Genomic DNA, 22,183 nt, shown 5'->3' on the forward strand with positions numbered 1-22,183 from the left:
CTATCTCTGCTTTAAAAATATTCACTGACTTGGCCTCCACAGCCCTCTGTGGCAATGAGTTCCTCAGATTAACTATCCTTTGACTAAAGAAGTTCCTCCTCACCTCCTTTCTAAAAGAGCATCCTTTAATTCTGAGGCTATGACCTCTGGTCCTAGACTCTCCCACCAGTAGAAACATCCTCTCCACGTCCACTCTATCTATGCCTTTCATTATTCTGTTAAGTTTCAATGAGGTCCCTCCTCAACCTTCTAAACTGCAGCGAGTTGAGGCCCAGTGCTGTCAAACACCAATCACACGCTAACCCGCTCAATCCTGGAATCATTCTTGTAAACCTCCTCTGGACCCTCTCCAGAGCCAACACGTCCTTGTTGTCTGCATTAGCACATATTTTGGAATTTAGAATGATCCAACAAGAAAAAATGAAATAAAAAATCAACTGTTCGCTTCATATTGTGATCAACTATTTCTCATTCCAGATCCATTTTCTAGTCACCTCTTTACGATTGAACCACAATCTAGAATATTTGAAGGCGATGACTTTACCATGAGGTGCACAGTTCAGATGTCATCATTAATTCCATCCTCTACAAAAGCTGAATTAACAATCACGAAAGGTACAACTTCGATAGCCAACAGCGTTACTGGCGAAGCTAAGATTTCTAAAAAAGCAACTGCTGATGATACGGGACAATACACTTGCCACGCAATGTGGAAGGAGACATTGAAAATTCTTGTAAAACAGGTGACTGTGGCAGGTAAGACTAACTCTGCTGGACAGCTGAAAACTAGGCAATGTTTCTTGGAGTAAGGAATTAAAATGTGCAGTAAAACCGGTTTACAGATGGTGAGGATACATTTCCTCAAGGTTTCTCCTGCTCCCCTGAGACCCCTGTCAAAGATACAACAGTGGGGCAGCAAAAGACTGAGGAATCACTCCAGTTATTTACTTACTTGTGCTAGATTTCTAGAAATCTGTAGATTACTTTCTACTTTTTACTGACATCCATCCAAAGACTTGGAGCCTTCAGTAATACCGCATATTGTGCTTTTTATCAACATCTAAATGATATTATAGGAACATAGGTTTGAATAAATATTTTCAGTAGATCTAAAGTAAGCTTTGCTGGTAATTGTTCTGGCTTAGAAGTACTGTGGCACTTGCAAAGACAAGTAAAAGGTGCAAGGTGACCAGTGAGCCAATAAATATTTGTTGGCAGGATCCATTACTACTATAAGTTTGTGGACATTGACCGAACGTCATGAGCCAGATTCCTTAGACCACATAATCCCCTGCAAGGAATGCCAAAGCAGGACTTGTCTCTTTTGTAAAGGCCTACTCCTGTATGAGGAGCCTTTCACACCTGTTATCAAAATTCATAGAATTTTTGTACTGTTTTGCACTACATGTGTACAATTGCACATCTGGGCACCTCTGTGAATTAGCATGTCACATGCACGGAAGATTCAGAAGAAAATTATTTATTTATTATCATATAAATTCTATGGTGGGATGACATAGAATTTAAAGACCAAAGTGGTAGAGCCGGCATCTGATATCAATAGGCTGGAAAGTCCGAGTGTACCCCTGTCTGGAGTGATGAGAGTTGGAGGCACAGTGGCGTATCTGGTGGAGTTCCTGCCTCACCTGTGCCAGGGACCTGGGTTCGATCCTGACCTTGGGTGCTCTCTGTGTGGAGTTTGCACATTTTCCCAGTGACCGCCTCAGTTTCCTCCAGGTGCTCTGGTTTCCTCCCACACCCCAAAGACAAGTAGGTCTGTAGGTTAATTGGCCTCTGAAATTGCCCCCAGTTTGTGAGAGAGTGGATGTGGAAGTGGGATAACAAAAAATGGGTGATCGATGGTCGGCATGGGCTCGGAGGGCCGAAGGGCCTGTTTCCATACTGGATCTTTCAATCAATCAATCAATCATTTTAATAACTGACCCCTCCCCCGATAATGTTTGGTAAAAGGACATATCTAATTATTTCATTTGTTCTTCTTTTAAAACAGTACCAGTTTCCAAACCAAGTCTAAATTCAACAGCCTTTAATAGTATTGTGGCTCAAGGTGATCGTTTGAATCTCACATGTGCTGTGGTGAGGGGATCTTGGCCAATAATTTACACATTTTACAAAGGAACACCAGAAAACTCTTTGCATCGGTCAATTTTAAATGCTACTGCCGGAGTCTATACTATTCCATCGGCTGACACTGCAGACAGTGGAGAGTATTTCTGTCAAGCAGAAAACAATGCAGGTGTAAAACATCGAAGTGAAAGAAGTCAGAACATTAATATAAATGTAAAAGGTAAGATCAATATATCTATATGTTTGCTTTGTGAGATATTCCAATTCACATTTTACCTAGAACCTATCAAAATGATTCCCATAGAAGCCTGCTGTGTAACACAGTTAAATCTAAGAATTGTATTTAAATCATTGCATTTCCATTTTTTATATAAATTCTGCTTCACTTGTTACATGCTTTTAGGTGTTAATGTTTTATATTGAAACGTCTTTAAATCTGACTGTTACTAAATGTATTAAGTGAAGGGCTGAGTTCAGAGAGTGTCTTATTACTAAACAGAATGTTCATTTAGCTATCAGATGGACCACTGCCTAAGCGGAACGTTTTGGAACAAAGATATGTTTGAAGAAATGGATAAGAAAAGATAATATTCCTGTCTCAATGGAGAGGCGTGTGTTGTTGGGAACTAACGGATTGTGCCACGTTTCAAAATACAAGCCTATCTACATCCACCCAAATAAATACTCATCATGTTTGATTTTTTTTTAAAGTTGGTAAATCTTTAGATTCAGAGGGATATCATATGCCCATATCCTAATCCCAATCCTAATGTCCACCTGTAGTATGCACAGTTAAAATCTGCCGCCGTAAACAGGAGGGTCTGACAAGGTGGTCTTAGACCCAAACATTAACTCTACTGCCGTTTCCATGATTGTTGTCGGCTCTGCTGAGCGCTTGCAGCATTTTCTGCACTGTGACGGGAGAAATGTAGAATCCCTTGTTTTATTGATTAGGTCTATTGAGGGAGACTCCACCGACACCACAAAATCTCTGGTTGAGATTGGCTAACCTAAGGAACGGCAGGAATCAAATCTGGAAATATTCTCAACTCTGACTCGGTTATATGTCTAACTACAAGCTAGCGGTGCAGTTCAGCGCAAAATTGTTTTGACTCGTCTTCTGCTGTGCAGCGACCTTGAGCAGAATCCCGGTTTCTGCTGGTGTCTGTTTGGAGTTTGCACGCTCTCCCTCAGACTGCCGATCTTTCCACAGTTGCTCCAGTTTCCGCACACATCTTCAAGGTGCATTGATAGGTTAATAAACTAGCATAAACCATCCCTAATGCAGCCCTAGTGGCAGAAGAAACAAGGTAGACATCAAAACATTTCTTCCATGCGTGGTTCTACAGGGATGAGCACTGATTCATCAGCTGAGGGTGAATGGCAGGTGGTAATCGTATTGCATTTCACAATCTATGTTAGACCTGGTCTATGAGATGTCAGAGAGTTTGGCCACAATGCTGAGGACTCTAAAGGCTCTCCCTCCTGTGCCACTGCCTGGCAAGTCTGTTCTGCCAGAGAATAATCAGGAATTGGGATGGTTGAATTTGTCACATTGCCTGCAAGATAAACTGTAATCCTGTGAGTACAATTGTGTCAGGCTGTTGCTTGCCACATGGCAAACAGCGCTATCAAATTAGACCTCAATCCCCAGAGTTTGGGACGAGCACATTGCAAGGTTGGTTGTGCTGCACTGTGCTGGATTTCATGCTTAATCGCGACTTGAGCCAACAAGTAATTAGTCAGGTAGCTGCTAACTTGACACGTTGTTCAGACTGACTGAGGCAGTTGACTTTATTTTAACCCCTATATTATAGATTTGTTACTCTTTCCAAAGTTTACCTGTTCTTTTGGTTTCAGTTCCAGTCTCAGAGCCAAAAGTAAATCTCCTCACTTCAGGAACCACATATGAAATAGGAAAACGCATATCCATTCGATGCCACTCAACAAATGGGAGCTCTCCTGTGACTTACTCGCTATTCTTAAACCAAAGATTCATCCACTCTGTCAAGAACTGTACTACAGAGCCTGCGGTTTTTAATATTCTCATAAATAATACCAAAGATGGCGGCGTGTACAAGTGCAAAGCTGAAAATGAAATTCCAAACTCATTCAAATTTAGTGAAGGAATCAACTTTACCATATTGGGTAAGATTTCTCGTTACTTAACTTAGCAGCATGAAGAGGATATTGCAGCATTTCTCTTTGATGAAGTCCACATTGAAACAGAATTCTGCAATCATTTCCTACTTATTGTTGCAATCATTTCCCCTCATCTATACATATAATCACCTTGGGTATTTTTTTAAATATAAGCACAAAATGTGATGCATGGGTTCAAGAGTTTATTGTCACGTGTCCCTTCGGGGACAATGACATTCTTGCTTTGCTTTAGCACACCAGAACACAGTAGGCATGGATACTGAACAGATCAGTGTGTCCATATACCATTGTATAAATATATACACACATGAATAAATAAACTGATAAAGTGTAAATAAACAGATTATGGGCTATTAATGTCCAGAGTTTTGTCCGAGCCGAGTTTAATAGCCTAATGGCTGTGGGGAAGTAGCTATTCCTGAACCTGGTCGTTGCAGTCTTCAGGCTCCTGTACCTTCTACCTGAAGGTAGTGGGGAGATGTGTGTATGTCCCGGATGGTGTGGGTCCTTGATGATGCTGCCAGACTTTTGGAGGCAGCGACTGTGATAGATCCCCTCGATGGAAGGGAGGTCAGAGCCGATGATGGACTGGGCAGTGTTTACTATTTTCTGTAGTCTTTTCCGCTCCTGGGCGCTCAGGTTTCCGAACAAAGCCACGATGCAACCAGTCAGCATGCTCTCTACTGTGCACCTGTAGAAGTTAGAGAGAGTCCTCCTTGACATACCGACTCTCCGTAATCTTCTCAGGAAGTAGAGGCGCTGATGTGCTTTCTTTATGATTGCATCAATGTTCTCGGACCAGGAAAGATCTTCGGAAATGTGCACGCCCAGGAATTTGAAGCTCTTGACCCTTTCCACCATCGACCCGTCAATTTAAACGGGACTGTGGGTCCCCATCCTCCCCCTTCCAAAGTCCACAATCAGTTCCTTGGTTTTGCTGGTGTTGAGGGCCAGGTTATTTTGCTGCCACCATTTGGTCAGTCAGTCTATTTCACTTCGGTACTCTGACTCGTCCCCATCAGTGATACGTCCCTCAACAGTGGTATCGTCAGCGAACCTGATGATGGAGTTCGCACTATGACCGGCTACGCAGTCATGAGTATAGAGTGAGTACAGCAAGGGGCCATGCACGCAGCCTTGAGGTGCTCCCGTGCTGATTGTTATCGAGGCTGACACTTTTCTACCAATACGAACTGACTGTGGTCTGTGAATGAGGAAGCCTAGGATCCAATTGCAGAGGGATGCGCAGAGACCCAGTTCTGCGAGTTTGGTAACCAGCTTGGAGGGGAAGATTGTATTAAATGCCGAGCTGTAATCAATGATTAACAGCCTGACATTTGAGTTTTTGTTGTCCAAGTGGTCCAGAGCGGAGTGGAGAGTCAGCGAGATCGCATCCACCGTTGATCTGTTATGGCGGTAAGCGAACTGCAGAGGGTCCAGGTTTTTGTCGAAGTAGGAGTTGATTTGTGCCATGATCAACCTCTCAAAGCACTTCATCACCACAGACGTTAGTGCTACTGGTCGATAGTCATTGAGGCACGTCACCTTGCTCTTCTTGGCCACTGGTATAATTGATGCCCTTTTAAAGCAGGTGGGAACCTCAGACCTCAGAAGTGAGAGGTTGAAAATGTCCGTAAAAACTCCAGCAAGTTGGTCCGCACAGGTTTTTAGAACACGACTGGGTATACCATCAGGTCCAGGCGCTTTTTGAGGGTTCACTGCTCTGAAGGATTTTCTGACCTCGGCCTCTTTGACTGTGACTGAAATAACATCACAGCAAATGGGGGCTCAAGAAGGCACATCAATGTTCTCCCTATCAAAGCGTGCGTAAAACGCATTGAGCTCGTCAGGGAGTGATGTTTCGCCGACATTCGAGCTGCCTCCTGACCTCGCCTTGTAGGAGGTGATTGCATTCAAGCCCAGCCACATCTGCCGAACATCTGTCTCATCCTCCAGTTTGGAACAGAAGTCCCTTTCGGCCTTTTAGATGACCTTACCAAGGTCGTATCATCAGACATGAATGCCCGGTGTCTGGTCTTCAGAAGAGTGCGGATCTCATTGTTCATCCAAGGCTTCTGATTGGGAAACACTCGGAAGGTTTTTGTAGGGATGCAGTCCTCCACACATTTCTTTATGAAGTCTGTAACGACTGTGGTGTACTCATTCAGGTCCGTTGCCGAGTCCCTGAACATTGCCCAGTCTACAAACTCCAAACAGTCCTGTAGTTGTTCCTCAGCCTCCCCCCCCCAGCTCTGCGCAGTCCTCACCTCGGGGGGTGCGCTCTTCAATTGCTGTAGGCAGGAAGAAGCAGCACCGCGGAATGGTCGGATTTAACAAAGTGAGGGCGAGGGATAGAGCGATAGGCATCCTTGATGGTGGAGTAGCAGTGGTCGAGGGTGTTTGGTCCTCTGGTGCAGCAGGAGACATGTTGGTGGAAGTTTGGGAGCTATTTCTTCAGGTTGGTTTTATTGAAGTCCCCAGCAATGGTGGTAAACGCCTCGGGGTAAGATGTCTGGTGCTTGTTGACCACGGCGTGCAGCTCCTCCAGTGCCAGACAGATGTCTGCCTGGGGTGGGATGTAGACCACGGTCAGGATGATGGAGGTGAATTCCCTTGGGAGGTAGAAGGGACGGCACTTAACTGCCAGATGTTCGAGGTGTGGAGAGCAGGAGTTTGACAGAACTGCCACATCTGAACACCACGCAGAGTTGACCATGAGGCGGACGCCCGCTCCTCTCCCTTTCCCAGATGCCAGTGTATGGTCCATACGGTGGATGGAGAACCCTTCAGGGTGGACCGCTGAGTCTGGGGAGCTGGGGGTGAGCCATGTCTCAGTGAAACAGAACACAGAGCATTCCCTCAGCTCCCTTTGATAAAGCAGCCTTGCCCTCAACTTTGTTTCCAAGGGACTGTACATTGGCCAGTAGGATAGTAGGGAGAGGGGGCCGAAGTCCCCTGCGCTTCAGTCTGACCGGAAGTCTTGCCCATCGACCACGTTTCCGGACACGGTGGAGGCCTCCTCTTTGTTTCCAGGTACTGAATTTACTGTACCTGCTGTTTCTGCGGACCTGCGCTGGAACGGGGATTCCTTCAAAGTCGGCAGCTCCAGCTCCATTGTTCCTGGAAGATCCAGCCCGTCAGCTCTGGAGGTCATCCCGGAGTTTCAGGTACCGTACCTGCGTTCCTCCGTCGGGTCGGATGTTTTACAGCGAGCTTGGGAAAGTTTAAAGTCCGGGGCTCCCGCAGCTGCGGGAGATCGCGAAATTGCAAGAGCCTTCAGTTGCCCAAGCAGCTTGTCCGAAACGGCACCGATTTCTGCTGTTTTCCAGATCCCGGTGAGTTGATGGGAGTTGTAGATAATCCTTTTCTGTTCTTGTGCATTGCACAATATATGACAATAAGCACTACTAGACACTTTGAACATTTTCAGGTCATCTGCACACAGTTTTCTTCCAAAAATTCTTTCAAAATATGGAAGATTGCCAGTTTCCTAGTCTACCTGAATGATCAAAGATTAAAGCTTTTTTTTCCAAATGATGTTCAAATGAATAAATAAATATTTCCAAATTGTTCCTGGATAGTGGTTGAAATACTATTTATAGAACCATGTTATTGGACACAGTGAGAAAATTATGATCTTCCTTATGAATACTGCAGCACCATTGTTCACCTGGCTTCATGATATTCCAGCATATGTGACTATTTTGAAATATCATTTTTTTCACAATTGTGTTATTAACAATACAAACAGTATCATAAAAATGTAACATAAATATTTCGGGAACTGTTATAAAAGTGAGTGAGAAAAAAACAATTTACAACAGATTTGTATTTGGTATTTTTATGAATGCAAAACAAAATGCAAAAAGCAATGCAAAAACTTTTAAAATCTTCTGAAATAAAACATTTATTTCCCTTCAGGTACCAAACCAATGTGGTTGGAATATCACATGCCACGTATACTTGCTTTTTTATTATTATTTCTCATATGTTGCTATGTTCATGGTAAGTATCAATTATATAAGACCATAAGACACAAAAGCAGAATTAGACCATTCGGCTCATCAAGTCTGCTCTGCCATTCGATCATGGCACATCTATTTTTCCCTCTCAATCTCATTTTCATGGCATCTTCCTGTAACCTTTGACGCCCCTACTAATCAATAATATATCTTGTCTATAGTGTGTGTGTGTGTGATTTTGCATGTGAAACGTATCTCCTCGAAAACCAGACAGCAAAAACGCAGAGACTTTTACAATTTCAGTAGGGATTTAACTTATGAGTTCAGAAATCCACTCGTTGGTCAATTATTTCCCCAGATTTTGAATAAAATTGATCACAAAACTAATTTTTTAAAATATAAACGCTGCTCACCAACTGCTGGTCACAATGTCCACATGCTCACCAATCCAGGCCCACCTACCTCCAGGCCCCGCCCCCCCGCCGCTTTGGATTATAGGCCCAGAAAGATCGAGAAAGTTCTACAGAGCAAACATTCTGCAGCTCCGTTCATCTATAGCTTCTTTGTTCTACAGATCTCGGGGCAGCGACTCCTCAAGCGCTGAATCTACTCCTCATAAGTTCTCCTCATACAGCTTCCTTCCCCTATAGGATCACGCGCTGAACCTTCTCATGACTGTTGGCGCAGCTCGTGAAGCCATGCGCGCTCATTCCAGCTGTGGGTTTCCAGAGTCAGAAGCTGCTTCTCTCTCTCTCTTCATTTGGCAGCCTGGCTCTCCTCCACCCCCCATCCCACCCACTCCTCTTCCCCTCTCCTTCCTCCCTATCTCCCCTCTCTTCCAAAAGATTCTGTACACGATCGTCTGTAACCCCCCTCGACCCGGCCAGGCTCTGTCACGCTGGCGGAAGCCACGATCGGCTGGTCCCCCCGCTGCTTTTCACCGTCCTCAGATCGCTCCGTGTCTCGCGCTCGGGCTGCCGCCCCGCCCCTCTCTTCTCTCTCACTCTTTTTCTCTCTCTCTATCTCTCTTTCTCTCCCTCTCTCGTTCCTCTTTTTCTCTCCCCTCTCTCCTTCTCCCTCTCTCTCTCTCCCCTCTCCTCCCCCTCCTCTCTCCCCCCCCCCCTTCTCTCTCTCCCCCCTCCCTCTCTCCCCTCCCCCCTCCCTCACTCCCCCCCTACCCCCCCCTCCCTCCCCTTACCCCCCCCCTCCCTTCCCCCCCCACCTCTCCCCCTCCCTTCCCATCCACTCTCCCCCTTCTCAGGCCCCCTCCCTATCTTCCCCTCTCCTCCCATCTCTCCCCTCCCCACCCACCCTCCCTCCCTTCTTCTCCCCTCCACCACCCCCTCTCCTGCCCTTCTGTCTCTGCCTCTCTCTCTGTTTCTCCCCCCATTCTCTCTCTGCCCTCACTCTCTACGCCCCCTCCCTCTCTAGACGCGCCTGCAAGTTGGGGGCTATGCGTCAGTGGATAGGGCGTTTATGGGGTAAAAGGTGCAAATTAATAATATTAATATAATATCAAGGGGGTAGTTAGTGTGTGTGTGTGAGTGGTTAGTGTGTATGTCGCCGGATGCCGCCCCGCCCCCTCCCCCCCCACATAAACACGCATTGGGGGAACAGACCCAATGGGTCTGCACTTGGTCTATTAACTATTAAAAGTCTGATCTTGGATGTGGGTGTGTGTGTATAATCATACTGCTCGAAAAAATGACGCTCTGACGGTAACATTTTTACAAAAATCCTGTAGTTTTATTCCGTGAAGTCAAAAATCGGCTTACATGAAAATTTCGCCTTTATTTCTTGAGTTATTTATGAAAATGTTCAAAAATTTCAAATAACTTAGGAAATAAACGAGCTGACGATGTCACAATGGGTCGGCTCGCGCAGCCTGCTTCGCACTATTTTCCACGCGCTGCGAGTGACATCATGCCCACACCCTCTCGACTCGCAGTCCTTTTATCACTCCCGCTCACCGTGGCCCCAGCAGCCCGCTCGCTCGCTCGCAGCTCACTCGCCTGCAGCCCGCTCGCCCGCCCACCCGGTTCTCCTACTCCTCTCCCCCCCCCCCCCTCCTCCTCCCCTCCCTCCCCCCCCTCTCTCTCCCCCCCCCCCTCCCCCTCCCTCCCCCCCCCCTTCCTCCCTCTCTGACCCTCCTCTCTCCCCTCCTCTCTCTCCCCCTCCTCTCCTCTCTCCCCCTCCCTCCCCCCTCCCTCTCTCTCCCCCTCTCTCTCTGTCTCCCCCTTCTCTCCCACATCCTCTCCCCCTCCACGCTCCCCTAACCCCTCCCCCTCCCCTCCCCTCACACACACACCACCACAGCCCCCCCACCCCCGAGGGGATGGGACGCAACGGATCCCACTTGGTCCAGTTAATCTTTAAAAATCCCAATGTTTTGTCTTGCACCACCATCTGTGGCAATAAATTCCCCAATTTTGTTACATTTATTGCTCTATTTTATTTTAATATTTTGCTAACATAGTGATTTAAAATTTATCTTTATTGCATTTTCTCCTTTCACCAGTTAAATACCGAAAGAATAAAAGGTACGATTTCTTAATCCGTCATTTATAAACTTGTTCCCCAATGATCTGTTGAACTTTTTTTCTTTTGTGAATGTAAATGTAAAGAGGTATTAATAGACTGGCACAATTATAGTGTTTCTTCATAATAAGTAAGTAGTCAGAGTGGAAACAGGCCCTTCGGCCCAACCTTCCCTCACCGGCCAACATATCCCAGCTACAATAGTCCCACCTGCCTGCGTTTGCTCCATATCTCTCCAAATCTGTGCTATCCATGTACCTGTCTGTTTCTTAAATGTTGGGATAGTCCCTGCCTCAACTACCCCATCTGGCAGCTTGTTCCGTACACCCACTACCCTCTGTGTGGAAAGGTTGCCGCTCAGATTCCTATTAAATCTTTTCCCCTTCACCTTAAACCTATGTGCTCTGGTCCTCGATTCACCTACTCTGGGCAAGAGACCTTGTGCATCCACCCGATCTATTCATCTCATGATTTTATACACCTCTATAAGTGTATTATCCCTCAAGTATCCAAGTAATTCTATGTCATTGCAGAGTTGCTTAAAGTCATTAAAGTTATTAAACACTCATGTTGTTAAAAAATGTTCCCATATTTTCTTATGACGTAGGAAGTTGCCATTCAGTCTCTCTCAGAGCAATCCCATCAATTCCATTCCCCCCTTTACTCCCCTTCAACAACTCCTTTCTCACATGACCATTGGTTTCCACTCTCCCCCAATTCTCCTTTCAACCATCTGCAGAAGTGGTAATTTACAGCAGCCAATTAACCTACCGACCAACGCGTGTCAGACTGAGGGAGGGAACCACAGCATCCAAGATAAACCCAAGGAATCTCAAAGAGTCATAGAGTGATACAGTGTGGAAACAGGCCCTTGGACCCAACTTGCCCACGCATGTCCCAGCTACATCCAACATGTCCCAACTACACAAGTGATCATCTAAATCCACCAGGCAGCACCCGAGGTCAGGATTGAAGCAGCAGCAGCTTTACTATCTGTGCCACTCTGTGAATGATGTTAAGAAATGGAACAGAAAGAGTGGACGAGCAGATGTACCAGTGATGACCATCTGTAAAGCAGTTCATTACCAGCAAGATCAAAATACTTTACAGAACAAAAATAGACTAGTTCCATGATCAATGTTAAGTTACTTGATCCATTCAAGTTATCTTTCCCTTAAATTTACACATGCCCATATTTAGATTTCACAGATAAGAAATAAAGATTTTCGTGAATGGCAGTCGTCTAAATCTCATCTCTTGTTATTCAATTTTAAAATCTGATTTCAGACGCAAAATAGTGAAACAACAAAATCAAGGTAAATTTACTTGCTTCTTATTATGTCATAGCTCAGAAATAATTCTAAATCATGTTATTGAGCTAAGACCTTTGATTTTGGAAATCTTAAAATTATTGCATTTTGTTTCCAGGATCTGTGAAAGATAATACTGTGCTTTACAGTAAAGTAAAAGGAACGGCACATCCAAGTAAGAATTACAACAAGCTCATTCTATTTTCCTCATTGTACTCAATTTAATAGAACATAGTGTGGCGGCTCCTAAGGGTCGTGCCATTATACTGCCGAACCCCTCGGCACAGGAGTGGCGCAGTCCAGAGGCGGTCCTTAGCCGGAGGGTATAAAAGGCAGGGTTTGGGTGCCATCTTTTCCTGGTTTCGTCTTCCCCTGATCCGGGAGGAATTAAAGTAAAGTGCTTCTCAAACTTCAGACTACTTGCCTCATTTTGAGACCCACGCACTACAATAGAACAGTATGGTCAAAGAAAAGGCCTTCGGCCTACAATGTCTGCCAAACATCACGTCAAGTTAAACTGATCTCCTCTGCCAGGTTAGACACAAAATGTTGGAGGAACTCAGCGGGACAGGCAGCATCTCTGGAGAGAAGGAATGGTCTTTCTTCGGTCTGAAGAAGGGTCTCGATCCAAAACGTCGCCCATTCCTTCTCTCCAGGGATGCTGCCTGTCCCCCTGAGTTACTCCAGCATTTTGTGTCTCTCTTTGGTTTAAACCAGCATCTGCAGTTCCTTCCTACACATTTCCTCTGCCTGAGTGACCCATATCCTCCATTCCCTGCATATCCATGCCTTTAGCTAAAGGCTTCCATCACATCAGCTCACACCAACCCTGGCAGCTGTTCCAATTCTCTGTGTAAAACACATGCCCGGCACATCTTCTTCAAACTTTCCCTTTCTGACTTTAAAGCTGTGGCCTTAGTCAGAGGGTGGTGTGGTGGAATTCAAAGTCAGTGGATATATTTAAGGCAGAGATAGATTCTCAATTAGTGAGGATGTCAGAGGTTATGGGGAGAAGGCAGGATAATGGGGCTTGGAGGGAGAGATAGATCAGACATGATAGAATGGCAGAGTAGACTTGATGGGTAAATTTGCCTAATTCTACTCCTATCACTTATGATCTTACAATATACATTAATCAACACCAATTCAAGGTTAACATTGTTATCATATTGCTCTACAAATCATCTAAAGAAGTATATATTTCTTGATCATGAAGTCAGCATCCTCCAATGGTGTACATTATTTAACATGCAATGCTGCTTCTATAGACAATAGGTGCAGGAGTAGGCCATTTGCCCCTTTGAGCCAACCCCAATCTGTACCCCGTTCCTGCCTTCTCCCCATATCCTCTGACTCCGCTATTTTAAAGAGTCCTATCTAGCTCTCTCTTGAAAGCATCCAGAGAACCTGCCTCCACTGCCCTCTGAGGCAGAGAATTCCACAGACTCACCACTCTCTGTGAGAAAAAGTGTTTCCTCGTCTCCGTTCTAAATGGCTTGCTCCTTATTCTTAAACTGCGGCCCCTGGTTCTGGACTCCCCCAACATCGGGAACATGTTTCCTGCCTCGAGTGTGTCCAAGCCCTGAACAATCTTATATGTTTCAATGAGATCCCCTCGCATCCTTCTAAACTCCACAGTGTACAAGCCCAGCTGCTCCATTCTCTCAGTGGCATCTGCAAGGACATGTTACCCAAATACAAGTATAATGGTTTGAATCAGATATATTAATTTTATCCATCTTCTGTATCAGGGAAGCTCAATTTCTTAAAATCCTGATTAGCCAAATACACATAGGTGACTCCATTCTGGTAGAACATAAAATGACCAGATTTGCAATGATTTGAACAACACCTTCCTTGGAGGATCTTGCAGCAAACCAGCCATGCAAAACATACACAGTGGTCACATTCTTTACCAAACATTCTCCAAAAAGGGTTTCATAAGATCATGTGATAGGAGTAGAATTAGGCCATTCAGCCCATCAAGTCTACTCTGCCATTCAATCATGGCTAATTTATCTCCCCCTCCTAACCCCATTCTCCTGCATTCTCCCCATAACCTCTGACACCCGTTTTGCAACTGTTGAATACTTCCAAGTACCAACATCACTCAAGAATTAAAAAAAACATTTAATGAATAGGTTTAATTAGCTGACACCATTTGACTATGTTATTTTAGTATAGGTTCTTTCACAATTTTATTATTAGTCAGTTAATAAATGACAGATGATTTTAACAAAGTGCTATAACTGCTTAATTACCCGAGTAGAAACAATTTTTTAAAAAACATTGTACTTGCTTATATCTGATAATTGGCTATATATTTGCAAACCACAGATGAGGAGAAGGACTACGTTAACATCCCATCATTAAAAGGAACCGGTAATATGTTTTACATTTGATTTGTCAATATAATTTAGAATGCTTAATTTGATTTACTTTTGATATATCAAAACTATCGTATTAGACTTTAAACTATATGTTAGTTTCATATTTTACTATTTCCTGAGAACTTAAGTGATTGTGATGCCGATCAAAATACTTTAATAAATATTTCAATGCAGTCTAAAGGTTGCCTACTTCAAATGGTGGGAACCATAAGATCAGCCAATCAGTTATGTGAGAGTTGATACTAGTCACCACTGCCCTGTTAAAAGTGCCGTATGGGTTATTTAAATATTGGATGAAAAGTTACCAAAATGAAATGAGATTTACTGTAATTATTCCCTTGTACAATCACCTGCTGACTATTAGATGAAGTGCTTAATTTTTTTCTGTTTTTATTTTTGCCATTCATAATCCCATGTCACATTCAGAGAGAGATGCAGCAAACAGCCCCTTCGGCCGACCAAGTCTGTGCCGACCGTCAGCCACACTTTTACACTAATTCCACATTAATACTTAAAAAAAAATTCTCCCCAAATTCATAGTGACTCCCCGCATGGTCTACCACTCACCTGCGCACTCGGGGCAATTTACAGTGACCAATTTACTTACCAACCCACAGTCTTTTGGATGCAGCAGGAAATTAGAACACATGGAGGAAACCCAAGTGACCCAAAGAAGAAAGTACAAACTCCATATAAACAACGTCCCAGGTCAGGATCGAACCAGGATCTCTGACACTATGAGGCAGCAGCTCCACTAGTTGCACCATTCGGCTGCCAAAATGATTTGGCTTTTATACAAAGTAAAGCATTTAACTGCATACATGGCGACATTTCACTAAATCTTAATCCAATCATTTTTTGGAGATGAAGAAATGTTATACATTTGTGATATTATATATTGCATTCATAAAAATCAAGACATTCAGCATTACAATTCCACATCATACAAACAAATGACAAGATATTAGAAAAATAAAAAATCCTTTAACATAAGGCTGCTTAGAAGAGACGCCAGCTATGTTAAATCCATGAGAACATCTATACCAAACCTGAAATCTTTTTAGGCAGCATCTCTGAAGAGAAGGAATGGGTGGTGTTTCGGGTCGAGACCCGTCTGAAGAAGGGTCTTGACCCGAGTAGTCACCCATTCCTTCTCTCCAGAGATGCTGCCTGTCCCACGGAGTAACTCCAGCTTTTTGTGTCTATCTTCAGTTTAAACCAGCATCTGCAGTTCCTTCTTACACAATGAAATCTTTTTAAGCATTTCTCATACATATCATGTTTTTTTTGCAGGAACTGATTCAGAGTGTGATTGTGAAATGAACTAAGTCAATATTGTAAGAAAAAAAGCAGGTAATATCTGTTATTTATTTTACTCACTCCAAGTTAACAGTGATCATAAGATGGACTCATTTAATTTATACAGGTCTGCCATTTATTGTCACAGAGGGAGCACACTGACCCTTTATATTTTATCTCTTGGATTTTATTAGAGAGTGGTGAGTGTGGAATTCTCCACCTCAGAGGGCGGTGGAGGCTGGTTCTCTGGATGTTTTCAAGGGAGAGCCAGATAGGGCTCTTAAAAATAGCGTAGTCAGGGGATATGGGGAGAAGGCGGGAACGGGATTCTGATTGGGGATGATCAGCCATGATCACTGAATGGCGGTGCTGGCTCAAAGGGCTGAATGGCCTACTCCTGCACCTATTGTCTATTGTCTATTTATTAAACATTATATTTAAAAACATATTTTTAAGCAAGAATCATACATATACTTTCATGTTGATTTCATGTTGTGCTGAAATGTTTGAATAGCCCAGTAAAGTTATTGAAGTATTCTAAAACCACCTGAATACTGTAGATCATTGGGTCAATTTGGATAACAACCCAGTGGTATGAATATTAATTTCACCAACTTCAAGTAACCCACTCTCACCATCCCTCCCCCACCCGTCACACCAGCTTCTCGTTTTCACCAACAAACATCTAACAAAGGCCTGTTTCCTTTATCATCATTACTTTTTTGCATATCTTTCATTCAATTGTTCTATATCTCTCCACATCTTCTATATTTCTCGTCTATCGTCTATATCTCTCGTTTCCCTTTCCCATGACTTTGAGTCTGAAAAAGGGTCTTGGCCTGAAACGTCATCCATTCCTTCTCTCCAGATATGCTGCCTGTCCCGCTGAGATACTCCAGCTTTTTGTGTCTACCTTCGGATAAATTGATCAATGTATCACCAAACTGTTCCTCCAAGATTATAACCTGCTGACATTGCACATTTACTTATCTGAACTTTTTAAAGAACTTCATAAATCAATGGTGAGGATTTGACTTTCAATCTTACCTTTGCCTATCCTCCCTGCTGGAACTGCTGGGATGTTTTGCCAAGGTATGGCCCTATAGCTCTAAATGGATGTCTACATAGTCACCGAGCTTGGAACTGTCTGATCTCCAAATATATCTCCAACTTGGTCCTTTTCATTAGACCATGTTTTAACTCTGTCAAGTCTGTGTACCAGCTGGCATGCAACATCCAACACTCTGGGCTCATCCTTAAACTTAAGGGACGGCCTAAATTGATTAATACAAGAGAAATAAAACAATCATTGAGTTATTCAGCACAGAAACAAGTCCTTTGGTCCATCATGTCCACACTGACCATCCAATACCCAACAACACCAAACCCATTCATCAGTATTTGGTCCAGAGGCATTTAACATCTTGACAATTCAAGTGACCATGCAAATACCTTTTAAATGCTTCAATGTCAGATTTTATAAAAGGGTATTTTTTATACATTTTGGTTTCACCATGTCAAAATTACAGCTATGTTTATACATAGTCCCTCCCATTTCAGGGCACCATAATGTTTGGGACACATTGCTTCACAGGCGTTTGTAATTGCTCAGGTGTGTTTAATTGCCTCCTTAATGCTCTCAGCACCTAGTCTTTCCTCCAATCTTTCCATCACCTTTGGAAACTTTTCTTGTTGTTTATCAACATGAGAACCAAAGTTGTGCCAATGAAAGTCAAATAAGCCATTATGAGACTGAGAAACAAGAATACAAATGCTAGAGACATCAGCCAAACCTTAGGCTTACCAAAATCAACGGTTTGGAACACCATTAAGAAGAAAGAGAGCACTGGTGTGCTTACTAATCGCAAAGGGACTGACAGACCAAGGAAGACATCCAAAGCTGATGACAGAAGAATTCTCTTTACAATAAAGACAAATCCCCAAACACCTGTCCGACAGATCAGAAACACTCGTCAGGAGTCATGTGTGGATTTGTCAATGACCACTGTCCGCAGAAGACTTCATGAACAGAAATACAGAAGCTACACTGCAAGATGTAAAGCACTGGTTAGCCGCAAAAATAGGATGGCCAGGTTAGTTTGCCAGGAAATACTTAAAATAGCAACCACAGTTCTAGATGAAGGTCTTGTGGACAGATGAGATGAAGATATCTTATATCAGAGTGATGGCAAGAGCAAAGTATGGAGGAGAGAAGTTAACTGCCCACGATCCAAAGCATACCACCTCATCTGTGAAACACTGTGGTGAGGGTGTTATGGCCTGGGCATGTATGGCTGCTGAAGGTACTGGCTCACTTACCTTCATTGATGATACAACTGCTGATGGTAGTAGCATAATTAAATCTGAAATGTATAGGCACATCCTATCTGCTCATGTTCAAACTAATGCCTCAAATCTCATTGGCCGACGGTTCATTCTACAGCAAGACAATGATCCCAAACATACTGCTAAAGCAACAAAGGAGTTTTTCAAAGCTAAAACATGGTCAATTCTTGAGTGGCCAAGTCAAACACCTGATCTGAACCCAATTAAGCATGCCTTTTATATGCTGAAGAGAAAACTGACTAGCCCCCAAAACAAGCATAATCTAAAGATGGTTGCAATACAGGCCTGGCAGAGCATCGCCAGAGAAGACACCAAACAACTGGTGATGTCCATGAATCACAGACTTCAAGCAGTCATTGCATGCAAAGGATATGCAACAAAATACTAAGCATGACTATTTTCATTTTCATGACATTGCTGTGTTCCAAACATTATGGTGCCCAGAAATGAGGGGACTATGTATAAACACTGCTGTAATTTCTGCATGGTGAAACCAAAATGTATAAAAATGGCCTTTATTGAAATCTGACAATGTGCACTTTAACCACGTGTGATTTTTTTCTATTACACATCTCAAATTGTGGAGTACAGAGGCAAATAAATAAATGAAGGGTCTTTGTCCCAAACATTATGGAGGGCACTGTATGTAAAAAGGAAAAGATATAAGTGAAGCTGAATTAAGCAGAATGAATGAAGATGAATTTACAGCAGCCCTTTAATCAACCGCACATCCTCAGGATGTGGGAAAGATTTAAAAGAGACTTGAGGGAGAACATTTTCACACAGAGTGTGGTGAGTGATGGAAACAAGCTACTAAAGGAAGTGGTAGAGGCAGGTACAATGAAAACATTTAAAAAAACATTGGACAGGTTGGAAAGGATGAGAGGGATGTGGGCTAAATGCTGGTAAATGAGACTAGCGCAAAGAGATATATTGGTCAGCATGGAGGAACTGGGCCAAAGGGCCTGTTTCTGTGCTGTATGACTCAATCGACAGATTGCTTGCGGTGCTGAATCTGTTCCCTGGCAAGAATCTGCCTTTACAGAGACAGACTAAGAAGAGGAATTTGAGGAGTAAATGGTTAATAAGCAAAACCCTCCAACACAGGGGCAGTCATGGTGGCGCAGCGGTAGAGTTGTTGCCTTACTGCGATTGTAGCGGAGACCCGGGTTCGATCCCGACTACGGGCGCTGTCTGTATGGAGTTTGTACATTCTCCCTTTGACCTGCGTGGGTTTTCTCCAAGATCTTCGGTTTCCTCGCACACTCCAAAGACGTACAGGTATGTAGGTTAATTGGCTTGGTAAATGTAAAAATTGTCCCTAGTGGGTGTAGGATAGTGTTAATGTGCGGGGATCGCTGGTCGGCGTGGGCCGAAGGGCCTGTTTCTGCTCTGTATCTCTAAACTAAACTAAACTAAACCAATAAACTTATCCTGAATGGGCTCTGGGGTATATCTCAAGCGTTTGTTCTCTCTGATTTCTGATCCTGCAGCTTTTTCCAAATAAAGGTAGACGGCCGGTCCGTTTGCAGAATTTATCCCATTGACTCGGAGGAGGAGGAGGAGGAGAAGGAGGAGAGCCAGCACAGCGGCAGTTACTCCACAAAGGAGCTTATCTGTCCTTGGGAGCAAGTGGTGGAGGAAAGCAAAGCTGTGTGAGGGGCGGTGGGCTTGAGGCCCATGGATCCCTGACATTCCCAAGATCTCCAGCGGCCTTCATGTTGGTAGAAGCAAGCCGAGTTCTGCAGCTTCATTGGTGACTAGTTCAAAGGACCAGCCAGGCACGGAGCATCATTTATGTCTCTAATCCTGCAGTCACCTCTTCGTTTAACAATTATAAACTTTCAAGTTTTATTCCGCTCGATAGAGCAGCTTCTGCTCCTAAATTTAGTTCACCTGGGATGACCAAACTGCAGGTCACACTCTCACTGAAATAAAACAGTTGTTAAACACTTTAACTCCCGTTCCCATTCCCACGCAGACCTTTCTGTCCTGGGCCTCCTCCATTGTCAGGGTGAGGCCCAGCGCAGATTGGAAGAACAGCACCACATATTTCGCTTGGGCAGCTTACACCCCAGCGGTATGAACATTGACTTCTCTAACTTCAAGTAACGCTTGCTTTACCCCTCTCCATCCCTCCCCCCTATCCAGTTCTCCGACTAGTCTAACTGTCCTCCTTTACATTTTATCTCTGTTTGCTTTGTTGTTACCTTCTCCTAGCTAACAATCGTCTATTGGTGCGTGTACAGATGTGGTGAAGATGTCGCTGTTTAGAGCATATTGCACACCACTCTATACTGTGCACCTGTGGTCGAACTATGGATAGACAAGTTTGCAGAGACTAAAGGTGGCCTATAACGATGCCATGAGAACACTGCTAAAGAAATCTAGATGGTGTAGTGCTAGTAACATGTTTGCGGCTGCAGGAGTCAGTACTTTAGAAGCTATCCTAAGAAATCATATGTATAAATTCATTTGCAGTATAAATGACTCAAAAAATTTAATTATTGTGGCCTTGTCAAACATAAGGTTTAGCACTACACGCTACGAATCCCAGCTGTGGAGACACTGGTATCGTTGTCTCATTGTAGGACATTGATCATTCTTTTTAAATTCTGGATTTTAATTCATGTATTGTGGGGTTTTTTAATATAACATTTATAATGCTTTTATAAGTGATATACTCAGATTTTATATGTACTTTATGATGTTTTTAATATGCAATGTATTTTTATGTAATGTTGTCCCTTGCCTGGACCTAGAATCCGAAATAAAGTTTACTGTTATTATTATGCTACATTTTCCTTGCTCACCACCCACTTTGTCTTGTTTTCACACCTTACTTTTCCTTATCTCTGTATCTCCCCCTCTCCTGATTCAGTCTGAAGACCCAAACTGTTACCCATTCCTTCTCTCCAGAGAAGTTGCCTGTCCCGCTGAGTTACTCCAGCTTTTTATGTCTACCTTCAGAAATACTCATCAGATCAGGCAGCATCTGTGGAGAGATAAAGAGAGTCTATGTTTCTTCAGATGATAGGTCAAGAACCTGAAGTGTTAATTCTGTTTCTGTCTCCATTCTGACCAGTCAGGTATTTCCAGCATCTTCTGCTGCTTAAAATAAGACACATGATCCTCAAAGGCGTCTTTGTTATTTCAGCCAGAAAACAATACTGTGTGTGTTAAAGGATGAGAAAATAGAGACACACAAGGAACTGCAGGTGCAGGAATCCTGAGGAAAACATCCGACTGCTGGAGGAACTCAGCCGGTCAGGCAGCATTTGTGGAGGGAATTGGATTTTGGGTCGGGAGGTCATGTCTCAGTTGTATAAGTCGTTGGTGAGGCCTCATTTAGAGTATTGTGTTCAGTTCTGGGCACCATGTTATAGGAAAGATGTTGTCAAGCAGGAAAGGGTACAGAGGATGATTCATGAAGGGTACATTCATGAGGATGCTGCCAGAACTAGAGGGTCTGAGCTATAGGGAGAGGTTGAGTAGGCTGGGTCCTTATTCCTTGGAGCGCAGGAGGATGAGGGGTGATCTTATAGAGGTGTATAAGATCATGAGAGGAATAGATCGGGTAGACTCACAGAGTCTCTTGCCCAAAGTAGGTGAATAGGTTTAAGGTGAAGGGAAAAAGATTTAATGGGAATATGAGCGGTAGCTTTTTCACACAGTTGTGAAGAGTGGTGGGCGTATGGAACAAGCTGCCAGAGGAGGTAGTTGAGGCAGGGACTATCCCAACATTCAAGAAACAGTTAGACAGGTACATGGATAGGACAGGTTTGGAGGGATAGGGGCCTAATGCTGGCAGGTGGGGCTAGTGGAGCTGAGACATGTTGGCTGGTGTGGGCAAGTTTGACTGAAGGGAATGTTTCCACGTTGTATCACTCTATGACTCTTCTTCAGTCTGATGCTGCCTGACTCACTGGGTTCCGCTAGCTGATGAAGGATGTTTCTACCCTGGGCTGTCTAACGCAGTCAATAGATCACCTCCATCTTTCAACAGAGTGGAGAACATGAACATATGCTGTTAATGACATTGTAACAATGCTTGGATTCTTATAACCTTTGTTTTAGCTAAACTGGG

General features: G+C 43.7%; 1 protein-coding gene across 1 annotated transcript in view; it reads left to right on the forward strand.

Moving 5' to 3' along the window:
- Positions 1-20,894, forward strand: part of LOC129708182 (platelet endothelial cell adhesion molecule-like) — a 34,642-nt gene extending 13,748 nt beyond the window's left edge. Inside the window, exons 5-14 of the mRNA XM_055653797.1 lie at positions 478-756; positions 2,012-2,308; positions 3,949-4,236; positions 8,173-8,256; positions 10,732-10,753; positions 12,039-12,067; positions 12,180-12,236; positions 14,399-14,443; positions 15,745-15,804; positions 19,590-20,894. Coding sequence (XP_055509772.1) covers positions 478-756; positions 2,012-2,308; positions 3,949-4,236; positions 8,173-8,256; positions 10,732-10,753; positions 12,039-12,067; positions 12,180-12,236; positions 14,399-14,443; positions 15,745-15,779 — 1,136 coding nt within the window. The 3' untranslated portion in view covers positions 15,780-15,804; positions 19,590-20,894. The remainder of the gene's footprint in view (positions 1-477; positions 757-2,011; positions 2,309-3,948; positions 4,237-8,172; positions 8,257-10,731; positions 10,754-12,038; positions 12,068-12,179; positions 12,237-14,398; positions 14,444-15,744; positions 15,805-19,589) is intronic.
- The last annotated feature ends 1,289 nt before the right edge of the window (positions 20,895-22,183 follow it).

Source organism: Leucoraja erinacea, chromosome 23 (assembly GCF_028641065.1).
Source record: "Leucoraja erinacea ecotype New England chromosome 23, Leri_hhj_1, whole genome shotgun sequence".
NCBI classification, from domain to species: Eukaryota; Metazoa; Chordata; class Chondrichthyes; order Rajiformes; family Rajidae; genus Leucoraja; species Leucoraja erinaceus.